Source organism: Hippichthys cyanospilos, chromosome 7 (genome assembly GCF_059441005.1).
Source record: "Hippichthys cyanospilos isolate Australia breed blue-spotted pipefish chromosome 7, RoL_Hcya_1.0, whole genome shotgun sequence".
Lineage (NCBI taxonomy): Eukaryota > Metazoa > Chordata > Actinopteri > Syngnathiformes > Syngnathidae > Hippichthys > Hippichthys cyanospilos.
In genome coordinates, this window is record NC_142375.1 from 3,395,136 (window position 1) to 3,414,477 (window position 19,342).

The 19,342-nt window shown below is 43.3% G+C and overlaps 4 protein-coding genes and 1 long non-coding RNA gene across 8 annotated transcripts; 3 read left to right on the plus strand and 2 right to left on the minus strand.

The window, feature by feature from the left end:
* Positions 1–1,388: 1,388 nt before the first annotated feature.
* Positions 1,389–11,832, minus strand: LOC148420686 (uncharacterized). Its single transcript, XR_015866237.1, has 4 exons — positions 11,614–11,832; positions 9,363–10,276; positions 4,277–4,391; positions 1,389–3,860 (listed from the first exon to the last, which is right to left on the minus strand). It is a non-coding gene; the product is annotated as an uncharacterized LOC148420686 (long non-coding RNA).
* Positions 3,836–6,355, plus strand: snrpb2 (small nuclear ribonucleoprotein polypeptide B2). Its single transcript, XM_088420338.1, has 7 exons — positions 3,836–4,033; positions 5,050–5,122; positions 5,341–5,513; positions 5,587–5,724; positions 5,808–5,843; positions 5,909–5,997; positions 6,071–6,355. The coding sequence occupies exons 2-7, from the start codon at positions 5,059–5,061 to the stop codon at positions 6,228–6,230; spliced, it is 660 nt and encodes a 219-aa protein (XP_088276464.1). The 5' UTR covers positions 3,836–4,033; positions 5,050–5,058; the 3' UTR covers positions 6,231–6,355.
* On the plus strand, positions 8,346–10,977 carry LOC148420688 (myelin and lymphocyte protein-like). The gene is made up of 4 exons (XM_088420340.1): positions 8,346–8,770; positions 9,371–9,538; positions 10,129–10,254; positions 10,490–10,977. The coding sequence occupies exons 1-4, from the start codon at positions 8,639–8,641 to the stop codon at positions 10,562–10,564; spliced, it is 501 nt and encodes a 166-aa protein (XP_088276466.1). The 5' UTR covers positions 8,346–8,638; the 3' UTR covers positions 10,565–10,977.
* Positions 11,833–12,468: 636 nt separating the features above from the next.
* Positions 12,469–12,920, plus strand: LOC148420689 (uncharacterized). Its single transcript, XM_088420343.1, has one exon. The coding sequence runs from the start codon at positions 12,611–12,613 to the stop codon at positions 12,758–12,760; it is 150 nt and encodes a 49-aa protein (XP_088276469.1). The 5' UTR covers positions 12,469–12,610; the 3' UTR covers positions 12,761–12,920.
* A 1,256-nt stretch (positions 12,921–14,176) lies between these two features.
* On the minus strand, positions 14,177–19,188 carry rrp36 (ribosomal RNA processing 36). 4 transcript variants are annotated; one of them, XM_088420332.1, is made up of 8 exons: positions 19,063–19,188; positions 17,646–17,913; positions 16,636–16,768; positions 16,505–16,571; positions 15,850–15,954; positions 14,931–15,005; positions 14,749–14,866; positions 14,177–14,428 (listed from the first exon to the last, which is right to left on the minus strand). In XM_088420332.1, exons 1-8 carry the CDS (start codon positions 19,069–19,071, stop codon positions 14,271–14,273), a joined length of 933 nt encoding a protein of 310 aa, XP_088276458.1. In that variant the 5' UTR covers positions 19,072–19,188; the 3' UTR covers positions 14,177–14,270. The 4 variants fall into 4 exon arrangements, with proteins under 4 accessions (XP_088276458.1, XP_088276462.1, XP_088276459.1 ...); XM_088420336.1 differs by having other exon boundaries at positions 17,646–17,918; positions 19,063–19,154; XM_088420333.1 differs by having other exon boundaries at positions 18,968–19,130.
* Positions 19,189–19,342: the final 154 nt, after the last annotated feature.

The following is a 19,342-nucleotide window of genomic DNA, read 5'->3' on the forward strand; positions in this document are numbered from 1 at the left end:
TATATATATATATATATATATATATATATATATATATATATATATATATATATATATATATATATATATATATATATTTTTTTTTCCTAAGGCCATTGTTTGTGAATAAATGTGTTTTCCTTAGAACAGATCCCTTGTCATCCTTGATTACAATATGTAGGCTAGGCTACAAATGTAGGCTGAATGATCAAACATAGTACTGGAAAACAAAGCTAAATATATGGAGTTGACATTTATTATACCGATCCAGCCCACCTGAGAACAGAAGGTCTACCCCAGAACCAACATGAGTTTGCCATGCCTGCTCTACAATATTATAAATCCATGTGTAACCGATTTGGGATTGATTCTGGATTCACGAGTTTTATTGTCATATACATAGTAATACCACACAATAATTTCTTATTCTGTTCACTTCCCCGAACAGACTACAATCCATAACCGAGCGAATGATAAAGTAGGCAATAAAACAAAATAATAATAAAAAAAAACTGTAATAAAGCAATAAGGGCAATAATAATGAACCACTAATAAATAAATAGACTTACATTCTGAGGTTATTATAGAGTAGATGGAGTGGAAGAAACTGTATACATATGAGGATGATAGTGAAAAATATCAAGCAGTGCTTTCCTGCACTGTGCAGGGTCTGTAAGGTGCATGTGTGCATGTGGTAAAGTGTTTGGTCATTAGGGAGATTAGTGCATGAAGGATTTGTTCAGAATCCGGATGGCCTGTGGGTAGAAGCTGTTTGCCAGCCTATTTTTATTGATTGATCCTCCTTGGCAAGACTGCAATTGAGGAAGACAATAGCTGGCAGTTTGTCTTCAAGAACTGTACATTGGCTTCCCTCAGAGAGCAACACTGCAACTCCAAAAGAAAACACAGTCTGTAACAACCAAACAGCATCGTCGTTGATAAAGAAATAAACATATATACCTATATATACAATATATACTCAGCCAAACAATAAAAAAAAAATCTTTATTCCAATTGACACCCCCCCCCCCCCCCCCCACACACACACACACACACACACGCAAAAGGAAAACAATGTCACCCATTGGCCAGGACACAACAGTGTACTAAGTGAAAAAGGAATATTAACAACAACAAAAACTAGAGAACCTATAGAACATAGACAATAAACATATAAAACATATGACAGACAGTTTGTCTTCAAAAACTGTACATCGGCCTTCTAGATGCACAAAACATGCATATTCATAATGCGAATAACACACTTTACATTGCCGGGTATGCAACAAAAGAAAAGGAGAATTGGCGCCCAAAAGGAAACTATCCTGCAACATTTACCCGACATAAATACCATAAATACCCCCCCCCCCCCCCACACACACACACACACACACATACACAATACATCTTCCTGCTCCAGAGAGCAACACTGCAACTGAGTGGATGTCAGTCAATCGCAGAAGTCCAATAAGCATCGCGGAAATAAAATGCACCAGAAATAACCAAACATAACTGAAAATAAGATGACTTGCTGAGATTAAATTAAAAAATATAACTAAGATAAAAAAAGCATGTATATTTTTAAATCTGCAACACATGGAACCTATCATAGGTCGTTGAAGATTAACCAAAGGTAGGGAGGGCATCATGTCAAGCGCGTGTGGAGATCATATCTGCACTGATACTTGGATGAAATGCTCCGGAGGCATCTCCAGTTCAGATGGCTTCAGCGACCAGCATTTCATTTACCATCACGGGTTTGAACAGAACATCAGGGCACTGATGCATGGCAGAGACTTGGACAAAAATTAAAAAATTAAAAAAGCCTTTGTGGAATCTGGAACAATGGATGACAAGCAAAATCATTGTCGGTTAAGAAATAAGGTCACCAAACAAAATCAAATGAAAAAATAGGTCCACTAAAAACAAAGGTTAAATGATACCAGGCATGATGGAAAACGACGGAGGAACATGTTGAACGAAATAATGGGTCGGATGTCAAATTTAAGCTTACCCTGTATTGAAGCAAACATTGTATTGTATTTGCTATTGAAAATCGTATTAATTTTTGTTATGTTGGTAAGGTTTGCAAAGCTGGCATGGGTTTAATAGATGTTTGACTACTGGGCTTTGGCCAAGTATCTAGAAACGTCAGAAAACGTTCTTCCTTTACCCAAAGATGCCAAGTCTGTGTTTAATCACATCGACTCTTGGCCTATATACTACCTAGACTAAGCACAATATTGAAAAACCTAATGCAGTTTTATTTAACAAACAAGCTTTCCACCAACAGTCAGCACGCATATCTACAGCAACTAGTCATTCCACATTGACTGCCATTATCCAAATGACAGATGATTGGCTTAAAGCTCTAAATAATTCTGTGATGGTTGGTGCGCTGTTGCTGCATTTTAGCGCGGCCTTTGATGTTTTAAATGAATGTTTTAATACGTTATTAGTCGGAAAAAAAACTTAATTAAACAGTTTTAACCAGTGTAATCTAAAGTGGTATTTTTCATTGAGAACACAGAGTGTGCTTAACTCTTCAAATGCTGGAGTGCAGTGTGGGCTTCCCCAAGGGAGCTGTCTCGGGCCACTGCTTTTCTCAATTTCTGTAACGTGTAATAAAAGACGAATATTTTGACATCAACATCCAACCATGCTCCTAAAGTTAGTATCAAAACCAAACCACTGGAGCACAGCTAAAAACGAATGGAAGACTTTGTAAAATTCCAAATGTGGAAGAAATCCTCCATCTTCAATAAGATCACTATATTCAACCAGCCCTATGTTATGACGGATTAATGTAACCTTTAGGAATTTGCTTCATCATATCCACTAGTGTTAAGAAGTTTCTGATTATACTTAACGATTTCGTGTTTGTATTGTTCTGTTATTACTATTTACGCCTGGACATGTTTCTCCTGTGGTCATGTGATAATTCCTAGCAAACGCCTAGCAACCAATCACAAGTTGTGTTTCATTCCTCCACCACCAATCAGGACTCTGTTTACACTATCATAGTTTGTTTTGCTCTTTCACCGGTCAGTCGGCAGGTATCGTTGTAACGGACAGTCATTTTTTCTGCTTTCAATCATTCTGTGGATTATCTCATTCCTTTCATTATTATTCGTGCGTCCATGAGAATAGACCACACACACATTCACACACAAACACAGAACACACACACACACACACACACGAACACACACACACACATAATACACACACACAGAACACCAACCCAGATAAATAAATAGAACATTATATACAAATAAGAGTGGCATGAGAGTGTGCATCGTCTTTATGTTCTGGCCGGACAACCTGATAAGATTGAGGATCCTCTGAATCAGTCAAGTACAGTCCTTTCAAGGAGGTCACAAGTTTGGGCGCTATTCCGACACCTCCATTACAACTAGCCTATTCTTGAACACGGATGAGTAGCGCAAATATGTGTGGATCCTTTGCAATGTGAGTTTCTCAAGGTGACGGCGAACTCCATAGAAAGTCTGCAATCACGAGGAACTGAGAAACACGCCATAACTTCTGCTCTGTTTTTGTTTCGTCTTTTCTTTGTTTTCTGAAACGTCTATTTGTTTCATGAAAACTCTTTTTTCATATTTTCTTTGTTTGTTTTCTGAAACGTCCATTTGTTTCGTGAAACCTTTTTTGCGCGTTTTAGCCATCGTACTAATGTCATCCTAATTGTACCTTCTGAATTGCTTGAACTGTACTCCGTAGAACTGGGACTCCTCAGGTCGGAATGAATGAACGGTCGTCCGCAAGCGCCTTTGGAGCTTGTACTATGGCCTCCTATCCTGCTGATGGCAGGCTCTTCATAAGCGGCAGGCGGCCGGAACCGGCGGATAGCAGAGGGTTTCCTGTTTGGCAGCGTGGACGACAAAAGAAGAAGAAAGGAGGAGGAAAAGGAATAGGAAAACGACAAAGCGAACCGCCGCCTTAAGTTCCTTGCCGGTCTCTTTCTTTGTCGCGCACGTCTCGCCGCAAGTCGGTGCCGATGAGAGTTTAAGTTTGGAGCAGTGGCGCGACAGCGGTAAGTTTCGACGCGCCGTCCACATTGGAATGCTAATGGGCTAGGCTAGCGATTCGAATGGAGGCGCGATGCGATGCTGTTGAAGGCGTCAATGGATTTTGTGCCGGTGTTACAGCTCTACTCACTCGCAGATTAACTGTCGATTGTTGACATGTTTTTTTTCTGCTTCGACTCCAGATTTATCACAAGCAACGTGGTTTGGCGGTCTAATGCAAATGTACATGCGACCCGATGCAGGCTTACCTGCAAACTCACACGTGTTGGTTATGAAAAGTCTCGCTCGTGGCTCCCTCCGGTGTTTTGCAGCAACTTCGCGGGTGGCGTTCGCAAACGTACCTTTTCACGGAAGAGGCTTTATCTATCAAGAGATCCAAAACATAAAACAAAGACTACTGTTTGAACCACCACAATATAGAATATAATAGTATGACGCAAACAGCGCCACCTGTCAATTGTACAGTATTAATATTTCCCGATGAAATTGCATGACATGACTGGGTGTCCATTTTTCCTCCACTGTTTTTCCTTTTTACTAACTTGGCTTCATTATCACCCAACTTGGATATATATATATATATATATATATATATATATATATATATATATATATATATATATATATATATATAATATGTTTGTGTGTGTATAAATGTATGTATGTGTGTGTGTGTGTGTGTATATATATTTGGACACCCCTGGGCTAGGAGAAAGGAAGGCAGGATGGCGCATATTGAAAGTCCATGTTTTGATAATCTATGCAATAATTTAACCTCCTGGTTTTTTTTTTTGTATACTTTTTCTTTGATATCACGCATCAAAAACATCTAAAAGCCGGAGTTGGATCCAAATTTCCCCCGGGGGTTAAACATTGCTGCAGTGGTTAAAAAGTGCGCCCGTTGCCATTTGTCTGTTTTGTTCTCAGCTGCTGAGAATGGCTTGAATGTCAAAATGCCACAGGACTGATTGTGACTTTTGTGACATAACTGTATTAGTCAGCATACTTCCTTCAATTGCAGGACTCCAGCATGGACATCCGGCCCAACCACACCATCTACATCAACAACATCAACGACAGAGTCAAGAAGGAAGGTCGGTGCTCGTCCGTCCCGTAGTGGCGCTTGTTCCCTTTTACCTGCGTGGGTTTTTTCCTTCCTAGGCTGAACTGGTGGTAATCAGCCACGGGGCGGCACACAAACGTGTTCAGCCAGAGGGCTGCAAAGGCATTAGTCTTGATGGGAAAGCTGCTAAGTTGCTCTGATCTTCTTTTGGCTTGTCAAATGACGGCAGTTTGCTTTGCCTCAACGCAGAGTTGAAGCGCTCCCTGTATGCGCTACTATCGCAATTCGGCCAGATCGTGGAGATCGTGGCCATGAAGACCATGAAGATGAGGGGCCAGGCTTTCGTTGTCTTCAAGGAGTTGGCCGCCGCCACCAACGCCCTGCGCCAGCTGCAGGGCTTCCCCTTTTATAACAAGCCCATGGTATGTTGCTATGGAAGGTGGGGCGCACGGCCGCCTTGGCTCACCCACTTTGCTCCTTTCCCTCGCCCGCCAGAGGATCCAGTATGCCAAGACGGACTCGGAGGTCATCGCCAAGGTGAAAGGAGCGCACGGCGACCGCGACAAGAAGAAGGACAAGAAGAAGAAGGCACCAGAGGTGGCCGCCGCTGCTGTGGCCAAGAAAACCGCCGTGGTGAGTGAGGGGCCGGCGTCCCGTCAGCCCGATGAAACTTGGGCCGACTCCCGTTGAACTAACTTCTGCTCTTTGGCTCTCAGGTGCCAATGGTTCCCGTCCACATTCCGGCGGTGCAGGTAGGGCCCGCGTACCGCCCGCGCTGCTTGGCTGGGGGGTAACGTTGCGCGCCTTTGCTCTGCAGGTTCCCGACAACCCGCCCAACTGCATCTTGTTCCTGAGCAACCTGCCAGAAGAAACCAACGAGATGATGCTGTCCATGCTCTTCAACCAGTAGGTGGCAAGGGGGATGGTGTGTGTGAAACGTGCAGCTTGCCTAAGCCATTTTGTGCATGTGCGACCCGAGGTTCCCGGGCTTCAAGGAGGTGCGGCTGGTCCCTGGCAAGCACGACATCGCCTTTGTGGAGTTTGAGGGTGAGATGCAAGCGGGCGTGGCCAAGGACGCCCTGCAGGGCTTCCGCATCACCGCCACCTGCGCCATGAAGGTTACCTTCGCCAAGAAATAGACGCCATGCGTGATTTGATTTTTTTTTTTTATTATTATTCTTTTTGTCTGTTTTCTTTGCGCTTGGAAACTTGCTACTTTTGTAAATGAACACAAAATAAAGGCTGGCTTTCTATTTTACACAAATGCTGAAAGTGCTCAGTCCTTGGCGCTTTGGCATCGTGCTGCCCATTCTCGGCCGATACGGAATACATCTTTTGACACTTGAGCCTGAGTCGCCCAGTTTTGAGGATCTGCCAATACAGTCCTGATTCGCTACCTGAGCAATGTATTAGGCAGTGGTGAAAGATTAGGGCCAGCAAGGCCTCCTCTGCTGGCTTAAGATAACCTGACATTATCATAAACTATAAAAATTATAACTATAATTTCATCCATAATAATTTCGTCCATTTCATTTTTAATTCATTTTTACTCAATTTATATATTTTATAGATAAAGTTATCCCGCATATTCTGTTCTTTTTGTGTCATATCCATATGGTTATCCTACAAGTGCTGCCGTTTTTAATTGAGGTTTTAGCCAATTAGAATTCAGTTAATGCGTGATGCCAGGCAGACTTCCAGACGGACTTCATGTCGGTCTGAGCCTGGAAGCGCTCTGTCATTCACTTGAATAGTTGAAGACTTCTGTGCAGTGTTCAATGACATTGTGTACGGGCCCATATTTTTGTCAGACAGCTACAATAGCCAATCGACCCATAAAAACGCCTTCAAGAAACCTCACGTAGAACTTGACTTAACTGGACGCTCACTGCAGGAAGCCGGTGCTATATAGATCCACCATGTTTAATGGTGGAAGAAGTTAAGGTTCTTTAAAAAAAAAAAAAAAGAAAAACATGTTGCTCAACCAGCTAATATTCGTTCATGGGCATAGTGTACATCGAAGCCAGACCCTCGAATGCTTTTTTTTTTTTTTAAACACACAATGGCTGAAGAAGAGCAAAACAGAAATTGGACCGACGCGACTTTCAGCATTGGCATTCATGTCAAAACAAAAGGATTTATTATTGGAAATAAAACGCAAGACAAACTCTAAAAACAAGTCATGAAAGTCTTTGTGAAGAAAAAAAGTCAAATGGATTTTCTACTTGAATAGCTTGGGGACAGCCATTTTGGGTGAGTTAATATGTTTTTGTCATGTCATTCATATTCAGTTGTCATGTTTGGTAGGGTTTGTTGTTGAGACTCTGTAGGCCCTAGGTTCCAATCGCCTCTGCCTTTATTTTCTGTGTTCTCGTTAGTTTGATTTGGTCCAGCGGTGTGGTGATACTTTGTCCAGTTTTGTTCCCGGTTCGGTTCTGCCTCATTTCCATGTTAAAACTTACCTTTTTGAGTTTTAAATATAATCATAGGTCTAGTTATCATTAAATTATATTACATGGGGGGTGGCACTTATCTGAAGGCAGCTACTATATGTTTGTTATAGCTACGGACAATGGTAAATGCAGCACCTGCAGCACCTACTGCTGACAGTAAATAAAAACTGTCAAAATCTTACACACTATTCCTTTAAATTGCCATTTGTAATTTAGCGCACAATCTTGTTAAAGCTTGCCTGCTCTTCATGGACTTCATAAAACTTCGTGGACAAATAATTTGAAATGATTACTTTTTCTAAGTTGTGGCATGTATAATGATAAGTTTTAATTAGTGATGCAGGTTTATTGACGTTTAATGCTCTGAAAAATTGCCCAAGTAGCCCAGTAATGCGTACGACGTGCGCATGATGGGTCCAATCACCGAAGGCCTAAGTGTGAAATGCACGGACCACCACTGTTATTAGGGATAGATGGATCTTGCCCAATCCATCCAAATGTCCCCCATAAATGTTTCGGCTTTTGCCAATGTCTATGTAAATTTGTAGCCTTTAATATAAATAATGATAAAAGTGTCATCAGCTGAAAAAGACACGCTCAAGCGATTTCTGATCCTCATTTGAGGCATGGAATTGTTTTGAAACTAGCGACATTTGTTTTTCCCCTTGTGAGTAGGATCGGATGACAGAGCGCGTGTGCAGTCGGGAAAACTTGATCCTGATCAACTATTGATGTGAGCGCACGCTTTGTCATTGTTGCTGTTGCACGGTCGCCCAGGGGTAACCATGGCGACGTGTGGTCCAAGTGGAAGTGTAAAAAAGGTGAAAGTTAACGTCGATTCTCATGTTTGATGGCTCGCAACGAACGATACTGCTGAAAGTGCTCAATTTTCAGTCCGTCTACAAGAGGTCATTGTACGGCTTGCGCGACATGTGACGTGGCCTGGACCTGAGTCGTTGTTGACTTCCGGCGTGTGTCCCGTTTCCACGGCGCCGGCGCAACCGGAGCCGATTGGCTGGCGCGCCCCTGGCGAGCGCGACTAGGCCGACGGAGTGCACTTGCCACTCTGTGGTCCACTTCTGGTTATCGGGAGGATGGCGTCCAACATCGCCAACCCGGCACCAGCGCCGGAACCCATACCGGTGACGACCGTGACCATGTGGGAGCTTCCCTCCGGAGCCGCCGTCTGCACCACTCTACCGGACCTGCTCTACCTTCCCGAACTTGTAACAAGACTTTGTGCTCGATTTTCACATCGCCACTTACTAGCTCGGCTTTTTGCTATTGGTTTTTCCTTTTTTTTTCCAGACATTCAACCCCAGGTACTTCATTTTCTAAGGGTTAGTCTGAAAGAAGGACTAAAGTAACTAGCACTTCATTACTGAAAGTGAGTGATTACGTTAGTACTTAATTTGTGTAGTACCAGCTGTTTTAGAGTCTCCTTTATCCAACACTAAGTACCTGGGATTCAATGTTAAGCCTCTTAAAAATGATGGCTAACTTAAAGTAATCAATTAGTTTACTAATTTACCTAAAGGAATCAACTATTTATCATTCCTTTAATAAATATATATTTTTTTACAATAATACATTCGTTTTGTTACAACTTCGCAGAATGTGTGTGTGTGTGTGTGTATGTATATATATATATATATATATATATATATATATATATATATATATATATATATATATATATATATATATATGATATATATGTGTGTGTGTGTGTGTGTGTGTGTGTGTGTGCATCCACACACACACACACACACGCACACACACACCAAGTGGCTATAATTGAAGGTGCACACTTGTTACCGGTGCAGGTGTTTGGCGGTCTGGTGTGGATCCTGGTGGCGTGCACGCTGGTGGTCCCGCAGAACCCTTTGGGCTGGGTAATGGCGGTCAGCGTCTTCTGCTTCCTGCTCACCTTTTTGTGGAGCCTCCTGTTCCTGTGTGGATGTCACTGCAACAAGAGCAGCTGGGCGGCAGCGGTGAGTAAACCCCCACCTCATCACCCCACCCCAAACAAAAAGGCTGACGGCTTGGTGGTGAAACGGAGGGGAAAAGGACTTAGTTGTGACTGTCGTGTCAAACATGCATCAGCAAACGTTAGGGGCCCTTCTCTGCCTCTTCCCCAAAAGAAGTGTAGCTCAGCACTGCCCTAGCACGTTGTGGCACAACGTAGTACTGCACACTACTAGAACTCTGCTAGTCCTTTGCCCAGGCTATTTGTGGATTTGTAAAATTGATATTGAATGTCAACCTGTGTCCATTTTAATTTTACACGGATTTAGGCAGATTTTGAAACTGGACGAACTGGATGACGTTTCACAAATTTTCAGCTGCGCAATATCTGCTTTCATGTTGTTGATGTCCAAATGAGCCGTATCTCATTTCATACTGCAAATGGCTACGTTGACCAAAACCAATTCAGTTTCACATTTATATTTATGTTATAAAATATCCAAACCCCTAACTCACTTTGTCCAGTTTTTGTCATTTGGCCCTTCCCCAAAGAAGCGTGCATTCACATTCAGCAGTACCGTGGAGTCCACTGAAAGGCGCGCGCCTTGTCTTTCAGGACTTTGCCTACCACTTGACGGCCGCTGTCTTCTACCTCAGCGCCTCTGTGTCCTTGGCCAAGGTCACGTTGGACATCAAGAACGTGGGAAAGTTCCAGAGCTACCAATTGGACATCTCCGCTGTGGTCTGACACCTCGCGCGTGCACCTACAGTACAACACACACATTTGAACTTAAACCAGCATGCCCGTGTGTATTCACGTACATACATACATACATACACACATATCTATATCTCTATCTATATCTATCGATGGATAGATAGATATTTATCTATCTATACTGTAGATATCTACAGTATATGTGTATATGTGATGTGTTACGTGGAAATAATCAAATGCGCGTGCATGTGTCTTTCAGGTGTTCTCGTACGTGGCCACACTGCTCTACTTTGTGCACAGCATCTTGTCGGCCATGCGCTGGAAGACCTTCTAGAAGCTTTTCAAGCGCGCATACCACTGGGATTGTTTTGACCTATTTATACATGACCTTGTTGACCTATTTTTGATTTCTCGACATGGTGACAATACTGAGTTGAGAGACGTTTTTTTTTTTTTTTGGTTTTTGTCTGTTTGTTTTTTTTGGGCAAAAGGGGCATTTTTGGAAAATTTACGTTGCTAGCTTGTTGCTTCGTGATCTCTAATTTCACAATTTCACAATTTATGTCATTACACATAACACACTTGACCGATATTGGTGATGATTCATGTTGTCGAATGAATATATGACAGAGTAAGTATTCGGCCCTGTTTATTTGTCGATGACATCTTTAATTCATCACAAGTTTATGCTGGCTCTTATTGCTGTGTGACAGCACATTGTTCATTTTGGAAGCATTTATTGATGACATACACTTTTGTGAAATATTTTTATATGGTACCACCCCAGCTGAAGAAAATGAATGGACCTATGTTTATACCTGAAAGGATTCGTTTGCAAAATAGTTTTGCTAATAAAGGACGTTTGCACTAAATCCAACTGCCTCCATAACAAGAATCGGTTGCCGCGTTGCCAAGGCGAGCAGGTGTCAGATGTCAGAGGGGACCCCCACGTCTCGTGGAGCCTCGCGTGACACCGCATTGTCGGTAGGTGACGCTAAATCATTTATTCCGTCGCTATCATTAGGATTTGATGAGGCTTCCAACAAGACTCGTGTGTAAAAAACATCACATACTGTGATTTCAAGATGGTATTAGTTGATCAAATCATCGATTGACGTTAAATAAAAAGGCAAAAAAATAAAACACATGCAAATATATTTTATTGCGCAAAACGTTTTTCACGCAAACCTATGAATGTCTCCCCACGTAAGTTCCGGTAGGCGAGACCTCCGTGGACAAGATGGCAGCCGCCGGTGAAGCGACAGCTCGCCTGTGAAGGTGATTTACTTGTTTCGTTACTTCTTTTCCCTCTTTTGTCATTTCCCCATGGCAATCTGTAGGTTCTCGTCTTGCAAGCGACCAACAAAGTTGAATGCGACTCACCCCGAAATCGGTCCAAATGACCGGATGACTGCGGCTGGGCACGGACCGTGTTCCGGAAAGAAGGGTGTTCAAAGTAGCGAGTATAGCAATATTTCGAAGACAAGACATTCACAAAAACGTCTTAGCAGCAGGCCACCTTCTTAGTGGTCAGTCGGATCCAAGCAGTAAAAGCGCGCCAGAGTAAGAACGCTTAGGCCATGAACTTGAGAAACAAACACGAAGGCGATTGGCGTGCGATTGGGCTTTTATTTTGAAGGCACGCGTTGACACTTGCTTGCATTGGAGGAAGGTTGCAACTCGGGACTTTTCCGACCACTAAATACGCACCTGAGCGCCCCTTCAAAATTTTTTCACCGGTCTCCACGGCTTGATTCCGGTTGGTGAAGTCGCCCAAAAAAAAAAAAAAATCCAATTTCGCAACTCGGAGGTCCCGGTTCAAGCTAGTTGGAAATAGTAAAAGTCCGAGTTCCAAGCTTGTTCAAATGCAGCATGTTTTGACACATTTGTGGCCGTGAACGGGGATGAGCAATTCGGTGTCCTGCATGTTTTACAGTTTTCTCACGCCAATACACCAGATTTTAACCATTAGCTGCTCATCAACAAGCTCTGCTGGGTCTTGAAAATAATCCTAATCGTTTTAATCAGTTGTGTTTGAAAGAGACAACTGGAAAACATGCAGGACACCGGCCCTCGAGGCCCGGAATTGCCCACCCCTGCCCTACACCAGATGACTTGAGCACTGCGCCAAAGGACTACTTTTAGTCTCCAAAAAGCGCTTGTTTGTGTTTTGGGTGGCGGTTGACTGACCTGTTGGCATGCAGTTCGGGATCGGGCGCGATGGGCTTGTGGAGCAACTACAAGGTTCTGATCGTGATGGGCAGCAGCCTGGCTCTGATCCACGCCGGATGGTACCAGCTCAAGTCCCGCCCCCACCTGTACAAGAGCGCGGCGCGCCAGCCTGCCGCCGGCCACAAGAGCGAGTAGCGCGGCGGCAGCGATGTCGAACGGCGGCGGTTGGCTGCGGCGCAGGTGGCCGTGGGTGGCGGTCGGCGCCTTGCTAAGTGTGCACGCGGCCATTTGGCTCATGCAGCGCACCGTCAAGAAGTCCGTGCGTTCGCCGGGACGAGAGACGCGCACGCGTGACTGACCGGCAATGCACGCCAAGACCTTTTTCGCTGACTGAGCGACGATGACATGGATGTGCAACGACGTTATCAGTCAGTCAGTAGAAATGGACAAATGATGTCACTGTGCCAGCCCAAACATTGACTTTACGTGTAATAAACGAGGCATTTTTCCTTGTTCAATGATTGCAGTTTGTTTAAAATATCAAAATACAGCCATGAAATTGGATTTTGTATCATGCCCTCCCCCCATCCAGATAAACTCAGATGAATGCAATATTTGTTCATCCAAGATGCAGGGGTGTTTCAAAATCTCCCTCCCTAAAAAAATGTGAACCAGAAGCACCATGCTTAGCAGTAGTGCTAACACAAGCAGGTAAAGCAAGAGGTGTCCCTCGAACCATATGAAATTCCACAGCAAATATTGCTCTAACTCACTCACACGTGAACTTTTCCACCAATTGGACACAATGCAGCAAGGATGTTCTTCAAAGAGAGTGAGAGGATTTGATACATCTCAACATTTCCAAGCAGTTCAACCCCTAAGTTAAAAACAGAAAAAAAGTACTGTACATATTTTGTCATTAAAAAAAAAAAAAGTCAAAACACTCATTCTATTCGCCATCCTGTATAAAATATGAACCTAAATTTGTTTTTCTGGAATTCAAAAGACAATGACTGCCAGGTACGTAAGGTGAGCGCCCACAAAGTTGAATTTTTTTGCGGGACAAACTTAAATCATTCTGGATAATGTTAGAATAATTGTAGGTGGGTTATCCCATATTTGTAGCAGCATGGACTCGTAAATTGCATTCCCCACTATCACAAACCGATTGTTGACATTGTTGCCAGATGTCTCCCCCAACCCTATAAGGCAGCAAATGGCTATTGTGCCTAAGGCCAACCCAAAATGAATAAATATGGAGCAGAAAGACTGTGTGACAGGACCGGAAGAAGATCTGAGGCGGTTAGGTCCCTATCCGCTCACCTCGCAAGAAAAAGAAACCTAGTTGTCTTCCTTCTTGTTTGTTGTTTATTAAATGTTCTAGGTTGCCTGAACTTAACTGATCCGACTTGAGGGCTTCAAAGTACTGTTAGGCTTTCAGATCCAAACTACAGCCGACACTTCAAATGAAGATTAGGATTCTAGTTTGAAATTTTAAATGAAGGCCTCAATTTAAAAGTAGGCCTTCAGATGAGGGCTTGGGGTCTGACAAGTAGACTTGGGGGGTTCAATCTTGGGCCTTTTGCCATTTTTTGAAAAAGCTTATCAAGTGCGAGGCAGCACCAAGATGCAGCAAACCGCCATCCATCCTTTCTGCAGGGTCAGAGGCTCCAAACAAGGCAGAGCTCACCCAATGGTCCGGCGCGGATCCCGAATCACCTTGGCCAAAGGGATCCACGCCAGATCGCCAAAAGCCATTCACGCCCTCTGACGATGAAACTTGCCAACGTCTTTATTCATGACAAAGTCCAAATAGAGAAGAAAAAAAAGCGGCGAGAATTGGTGTGAGGTGGAAACGTGCACCGGCGTCAGGGGGCGTCCTGGCACCGCCGCTGTGTCGGCCACGGTAGCTTCTTGCGGTCCTTGGCGGCGTTGCGCTTCCTCTTCTTGCTCAGGAAGGCATCCAGCTTGCCGCTGGTCTTCAGTACCGAGAAACTGGCGGCCAGCTGCAGCTTCTTCTGCTGGCCTAGAAATGGGACAAGGCCAAAACTGACATTTGCCTTCTCTCACAATAGAATTTTTTTATCCTGGAAAAAAAAATGGTCTTCTCTAACATTTGGCTAGTTAAGATTACAAACTTTGCAAATTCTTTTTGCTGCGCTTTCTGGACAAAAACAAAAACCTATTATTCGCATTAACTTAAAAGTCTAACACAAGCTTACTTTCAGCACTTTTTCACCAATAAATCTTGAAAATGCACAAAACCAAAGTCTTTTTGCATCAATTGAGCTGAATTTGACTGAGAAAACGCGAGTGGTTAAGCACCCAAATTTGTCCATCACATACTTTTGCTGAGGAAGACGGGGCGGGCTCCCCGCAGGGCGCGCTCTCGCTGCTCTTTGTTGCGTTGCAGTCGCTCGGCCCGCTGGCTCTCCCGGCTCTGCCGCGCTCGCTCCTGATCAGCCTGTGCCCAACGCCGGAGAAACAAAGGTCAGGCTGGTTCAAGCGCGGGCGGCGAAGACACTCACCATCTTCCGAAGCAGCGAGCTGAGCTTGTCCTTCTTTTCGCTGCTTTTGGACTTCTTCAGCTGCTTTTGGAGCACCTAAAGGAGGAAGACTGTGAGTGAGCAAAACTTTTTGCTGTACCGGGAGGATTTCTTCAGCCTGACGGCGGGGCCGAGATTCGGCAGAAGAAAACTCTATGACATTCATTCGTCGATGAAAAAAATACATTTGATGAATACAAAATGTGCTGTTAATTAAGTGGTACAATAATTGTATACAGGTTATCCCAATTTGTTTTTTGCAACATGTATATTGGGAGAAGGATATTTTTTGTTAGAGTTGTTGGTGAAGAAAGCGTGAGGAGACAACACGTCTCTTGCAGCTGTAAGAAGAAAGCGGGCACCGCTACCCAACCAAAGTTCGAAACGGCACAGGGTCGGTCGTTACGTTCCCGGAAAAGAAGATACTCGTGGTTGCATGGACCGTGAGTGTAAGGACTCGCACCTACATCCGCCACTATCACACTACCATGCTGCAGCAATTCTTTTGTAACAAGGGCCACCCTCAAATGCAAAAATGAGGAGTGGATAGGATGTGTATTTAGAACAGTAGGAGAGCTGAGAAGGTGCAGATCTCTGGCCACTCATCGTGACGAGTAAAAAGAATCCAAGCTCCTTGTCTTCCTTCGTGTTTATTATAAGTTCTAGGTTGCCTGAACCTGATACTAAGCAAATTCTCACCTAACAGGAGCTAAAGAAACAACTAAAATCCTGCGAAATACTTAATGTAAATGAGCTCAATGCTGTCAGGAAAACTAACACATTGTGCTGCCAAACATGAAACGCCAGTCCACTTTGTTTTTTAAGCCATCGGACAAGCGCGCCGGTCATATTTGGGCGGCGGGCCCTTTCACAAGCACGGCTGAGAAGAGAGCGCACGTACCTGCGTCTCTCGCCGTCTGATGTCGTTGATGAAGTTGTAGGTCCTGTCAAAGATTTCAGCCTTGTACTCCCCTGACAAGTCGTCGAAGCGAGGGTCTCTATGCGTCTTCAAAAGACAAGCAAACAAAACACGACCGTAATCGTCTCGACCAGCGTTCAACCCCTTTAACCTTACATTAGTGTTAGAATACCTGTATATACAGTAGGTTATCCCATATTCGCATTTGGAACATGTATATTGGTAGACATGGATATTTTCTGTTGGGAGTTGTTTGTGAAGAAGGTGTGAGGAGATGACATGTCTCCTACAGTTGTAATAACAAAAGCTGGCATCGCAACCCAAGGACGGAACAGTGGGGTGTGTCTTTGTGTTCCTGAGACACCTACATCCCCCACAATCACAAACTGATTGTTTGCATTGTTGTCACATGTCCCCCCAAACTTTTAAGGGCAACAATCTAACTAGGGTCAACCCCAATGAATAAATGAGGAGCGGACATGATCTGCACATAGACCAAAAGGAGACCTGTCACATCCTTGTCCGCTCTCCTCGTGAGTAAAAGCTACTTGTCATTCCTCTGGTTTGTTGTTGCCTCACCCTGACAGTAAGGTGAAAAGAAAAAAACAAAAAAAACAGGCCAGACGGGTGGACTCACCGTCTTCTTGACGGCGACCACCCGGCGAAGGAAGGGAGCCTGTTTCTTGGCGGAGACCTCGGAGGGCCTGGGGGCCAAAGGTGTCAAGTCTGGCCCGCGGAGCGCCGCCACCCCAACATACGCCATCTAACCTGTTTTTGTTGAGGCGCTTGCTTCTGTTGGCGGGCAGCCGGCAGGCAGCGCTGTATGTCGCCCGGTTGAACGCTTTGGTGCCCACATTGCGCTGCAGTTCCAGGATCTCCTCGAACGACATGGCCGACAAATCTGGACACGCGGCCACAAAAGAGCCCACAATCAGTAATTTGTCAACAAACACATTTTGATGAATCGGTTACATACGTGAGGGAAATATTACAACATATGAATAAATAAGTATTATCAATTATTTTTCAAACACATGTATACAAAAATATATATTTAGATAGCATGAAAACAAAAAAGTAAACAGATCCATTGAGAACATTTGCAAAATTATGTCCTTTTGGTGTCACGGTTTTTGTGCATTGTTGCCACCTTGCGGCAACTGTGGCTGGATTTGGTCTGATGGCTTCCAATGCGGTGGTTATTTATGGACTAAGATGGATGTCAAAAAGCTCAGAACTCGGCAACTTTGATTTTTTTTGCCCTGCCCCCTTTCCGTTATCTTCGGTCCGTCATTTTTTTTTTTTCAAGCCAGATGAAATTCTATTCTTCTGTCCGTCAGTCTGTTGGTTTATTTTTGCCCAAACTTCCGCCACCACTAGAAGACGACATTTGACTTTTTTTTTTCTGGTGTTATTTGTCAGGTGATTGACAACTCCTGTCTGAACTCAAACCAATTCATTTTTCTGTTTTAGTACTTACACTTCCAAGTTAAGACCATGTCTATGGTTATACAGTTAAACTGATGAAATTTGCACTTCAGACATTTTTAATTCAGCACTTTTTTTTTTTTTTTTTTTTTAGCATTCCCGTCATTGGTCAGTCCGTCTGCAAAACAGGTGTCCATCAGTGCTTACAAAGAGTCCACCTCTGAATATTTGGATATGATTTATCGGTTACTTAATGTTGTGGTTATGTGGCAGTTGATCTATAAAAAAAAAAAAACATTGTGATGATCAGCTAAAAATTTGCGATGCAAAAGGCAAATAATCATCTTGACCTTTTTTGATGTCCCCTCTGCCTCTGAGCGCTGATTGGACCTTTGCCTCGCCAACTTCACCACGCCCTTGGTCCTCAGCATCATCATCAGATTCTTCCTCATTTTCCTCCTCACGTCCGGCCCCATCTTCCTCCTCATCTTCATCAGTTTGAGCAAATCCTACCTGATCTTGTCCACAATCAGGTTCTTCCTCCCCTTCCCGTGGCCGCGCCATCAAGTTGCTGTCTTCTTCGTCGCTGCTACTGCTGCTGGCCATGGCGTCCGCCTCCTACCCTAACCAGAACACTATATTTACTTTGCCCACAGTACAACATACATTCAAATATTACCCCCTTAACTACAAAAAAAAAATTCTAATTAAAATTAATTCTCAGAAGTTGGCTGTTGGAATTTTTACCCTGCCAAATATCAGATTCACATTGGCCCTTCCGAAAACTACTCGCAATGACAAAACAGCTTTGCTTCCGATTTTCAAACGGCTTCCACGATTATGTTAACGCCGGGAGACAATCAAATATATCCTAACTCGCAAAAGTCAAATTTAAAGCCCCAGGGGCCAGATCCAGCCTGTCACATCATTTATCGTGGCCTGTGAAGTGCTAATAATGACTACGTTTCAGGCTAAAATGCAAAATTTTCAGATTGTCTTTAACGTGCAGTTTTGTCAACAGAAGACGTCAATAGACATTGGGAAGGGTTTCAGAGGTTGACTAGAAGGCTTAAACTCATTTAAGATTGCGGGCCGCATGGAGGAAAATTTATTCCCAAATGGGCTGAAACATTACAATCACGGTATTAGTTAATATAACTTCAAATGGGTTATTCTTTTTTTATACTGTCTATAATAAAACAAACATCACTATTAATTAGAAAACATTAACGTTACAATGAATCACAAAAAAATTCAAAATTTTCATTTATTAAAAAATTCAGCTTATTTCTGTCCGTCACAAAATCATCTCGTATGTTCCCAACCGTGCTCATTCTCGATTTTTTTCCCTTTATATATTATGGTAATCATTACATGAACGCAAGGTCAATGTCAATACTGGTTTTATTCTACCCTTCCAAACGTTTTGCATGTGCACATTATAACACTTGACTTCAAGGAGGCTTTCCGAATATTTTCTAAGGAATACTTTAATAATCGCTAAAACTTTCAAAAGACGATTCGTTATCCTTGGATTTTGAGTTGATTGCCTTAATCAACTAACGAGAGGTAAATAATAAGCATCAATCTTGTAAATAATAAGAATCGAGGCTCAACACATCGCTAAGCGTTCAGGATTGATTTCAAGTGTTTCATCATCAACGTGTATTACCCGAGAAGACGCCAAGATGAACTGAAAGAAACGAGGAAAAAAGGGTATGAAATCGTCAACAAGTCGCCAACAAAACAGCTCTGCTTTATCCTCACGGTTAGCATAGCCTCTGTAGCCTAGTCAGCTTCCACACCTTACTTGACGTCATTTCCACGTAGTACTTCCGCATTCACCCCTATGTTATAAAAATATTGAAAAAGAAAGCGGGAAACCTTTTATTTGAAAGGACTTTGATTTATTGACTACGTATATTCGACGCTTGACATGCGAATAAAGGAAGGGGGTGAGTCTTTGAATGAGCATGCCATTTCAACTGCGAACTTGTTTTTTTCTTTTGAAAATCTAAACCGGATTCTGCTTTGGTGACACACTGAC

Coding starts and splice junctions, on each gene's coding strand:
- snrpb2 (XM_088420338.1), top strand. CDS start 5,059: ATGGACATCCGGCCCAACCACACCATCTACATCAACAACATCAACGAC. Junction 5,514..5,586: donor CCTTTTATAACAAGCCCATG/GTATGTTGCTAT, acceptor CTCGCCCGCCAG/AGGATCCAGTATGCCAAGAC. Junction 5,998..6,070: donor CTGTCCATGCTCTTCAACCA/GTAGGTGGCAAG, acceptor GTGCGACCCGAG/GTTCCCGGGCTTCAAGGAGG.
- LOC148420688 (XM_088420340.1), top strand. CDS start 8,639: ATGGCGTCCAACATCGCCAACCCGGCACCAGCGCCGGAACCCATACCG. Junction 9,539..10,128: donor AGAGCAGCTGGGCGGCAGCG/GTGAGTAAACCC, acceptor CTTGTCTTTCAG/GACTTTGCCTACCACTTGAC. Junction 10,255..10,489: donor AATTGGACATCTCCGCTGTG/GTCTGACACCTC, acceptor TGTGTCTTTCAG/GTGTTCTCGTACGTGGCCAC.
- LOC148420689 (XM_088420343.1), top strand. CDS start 12,611: ATGTCGAACGGCGGCGGTTGGCTGCGGCGCAGGTGGCCGTGGGTGGCG.
- rrp36 (XM_088420332.1), bottom strand. Junction 16,572..16,635: donor AAGCGCCTCAACAAAAACAG/GTTAGATGGCGT, acceptor TTTGGCCCCCAG/GCCCTCCGAGGTCTCCGCCA. Junction 14,867..14,930: donor GCTCGCTGCTTCGGAAGATG/GTGAGTGTCTTC, acceptor CGTTGGGCACAG/GCTGATCAGGAGCGAGCGCG.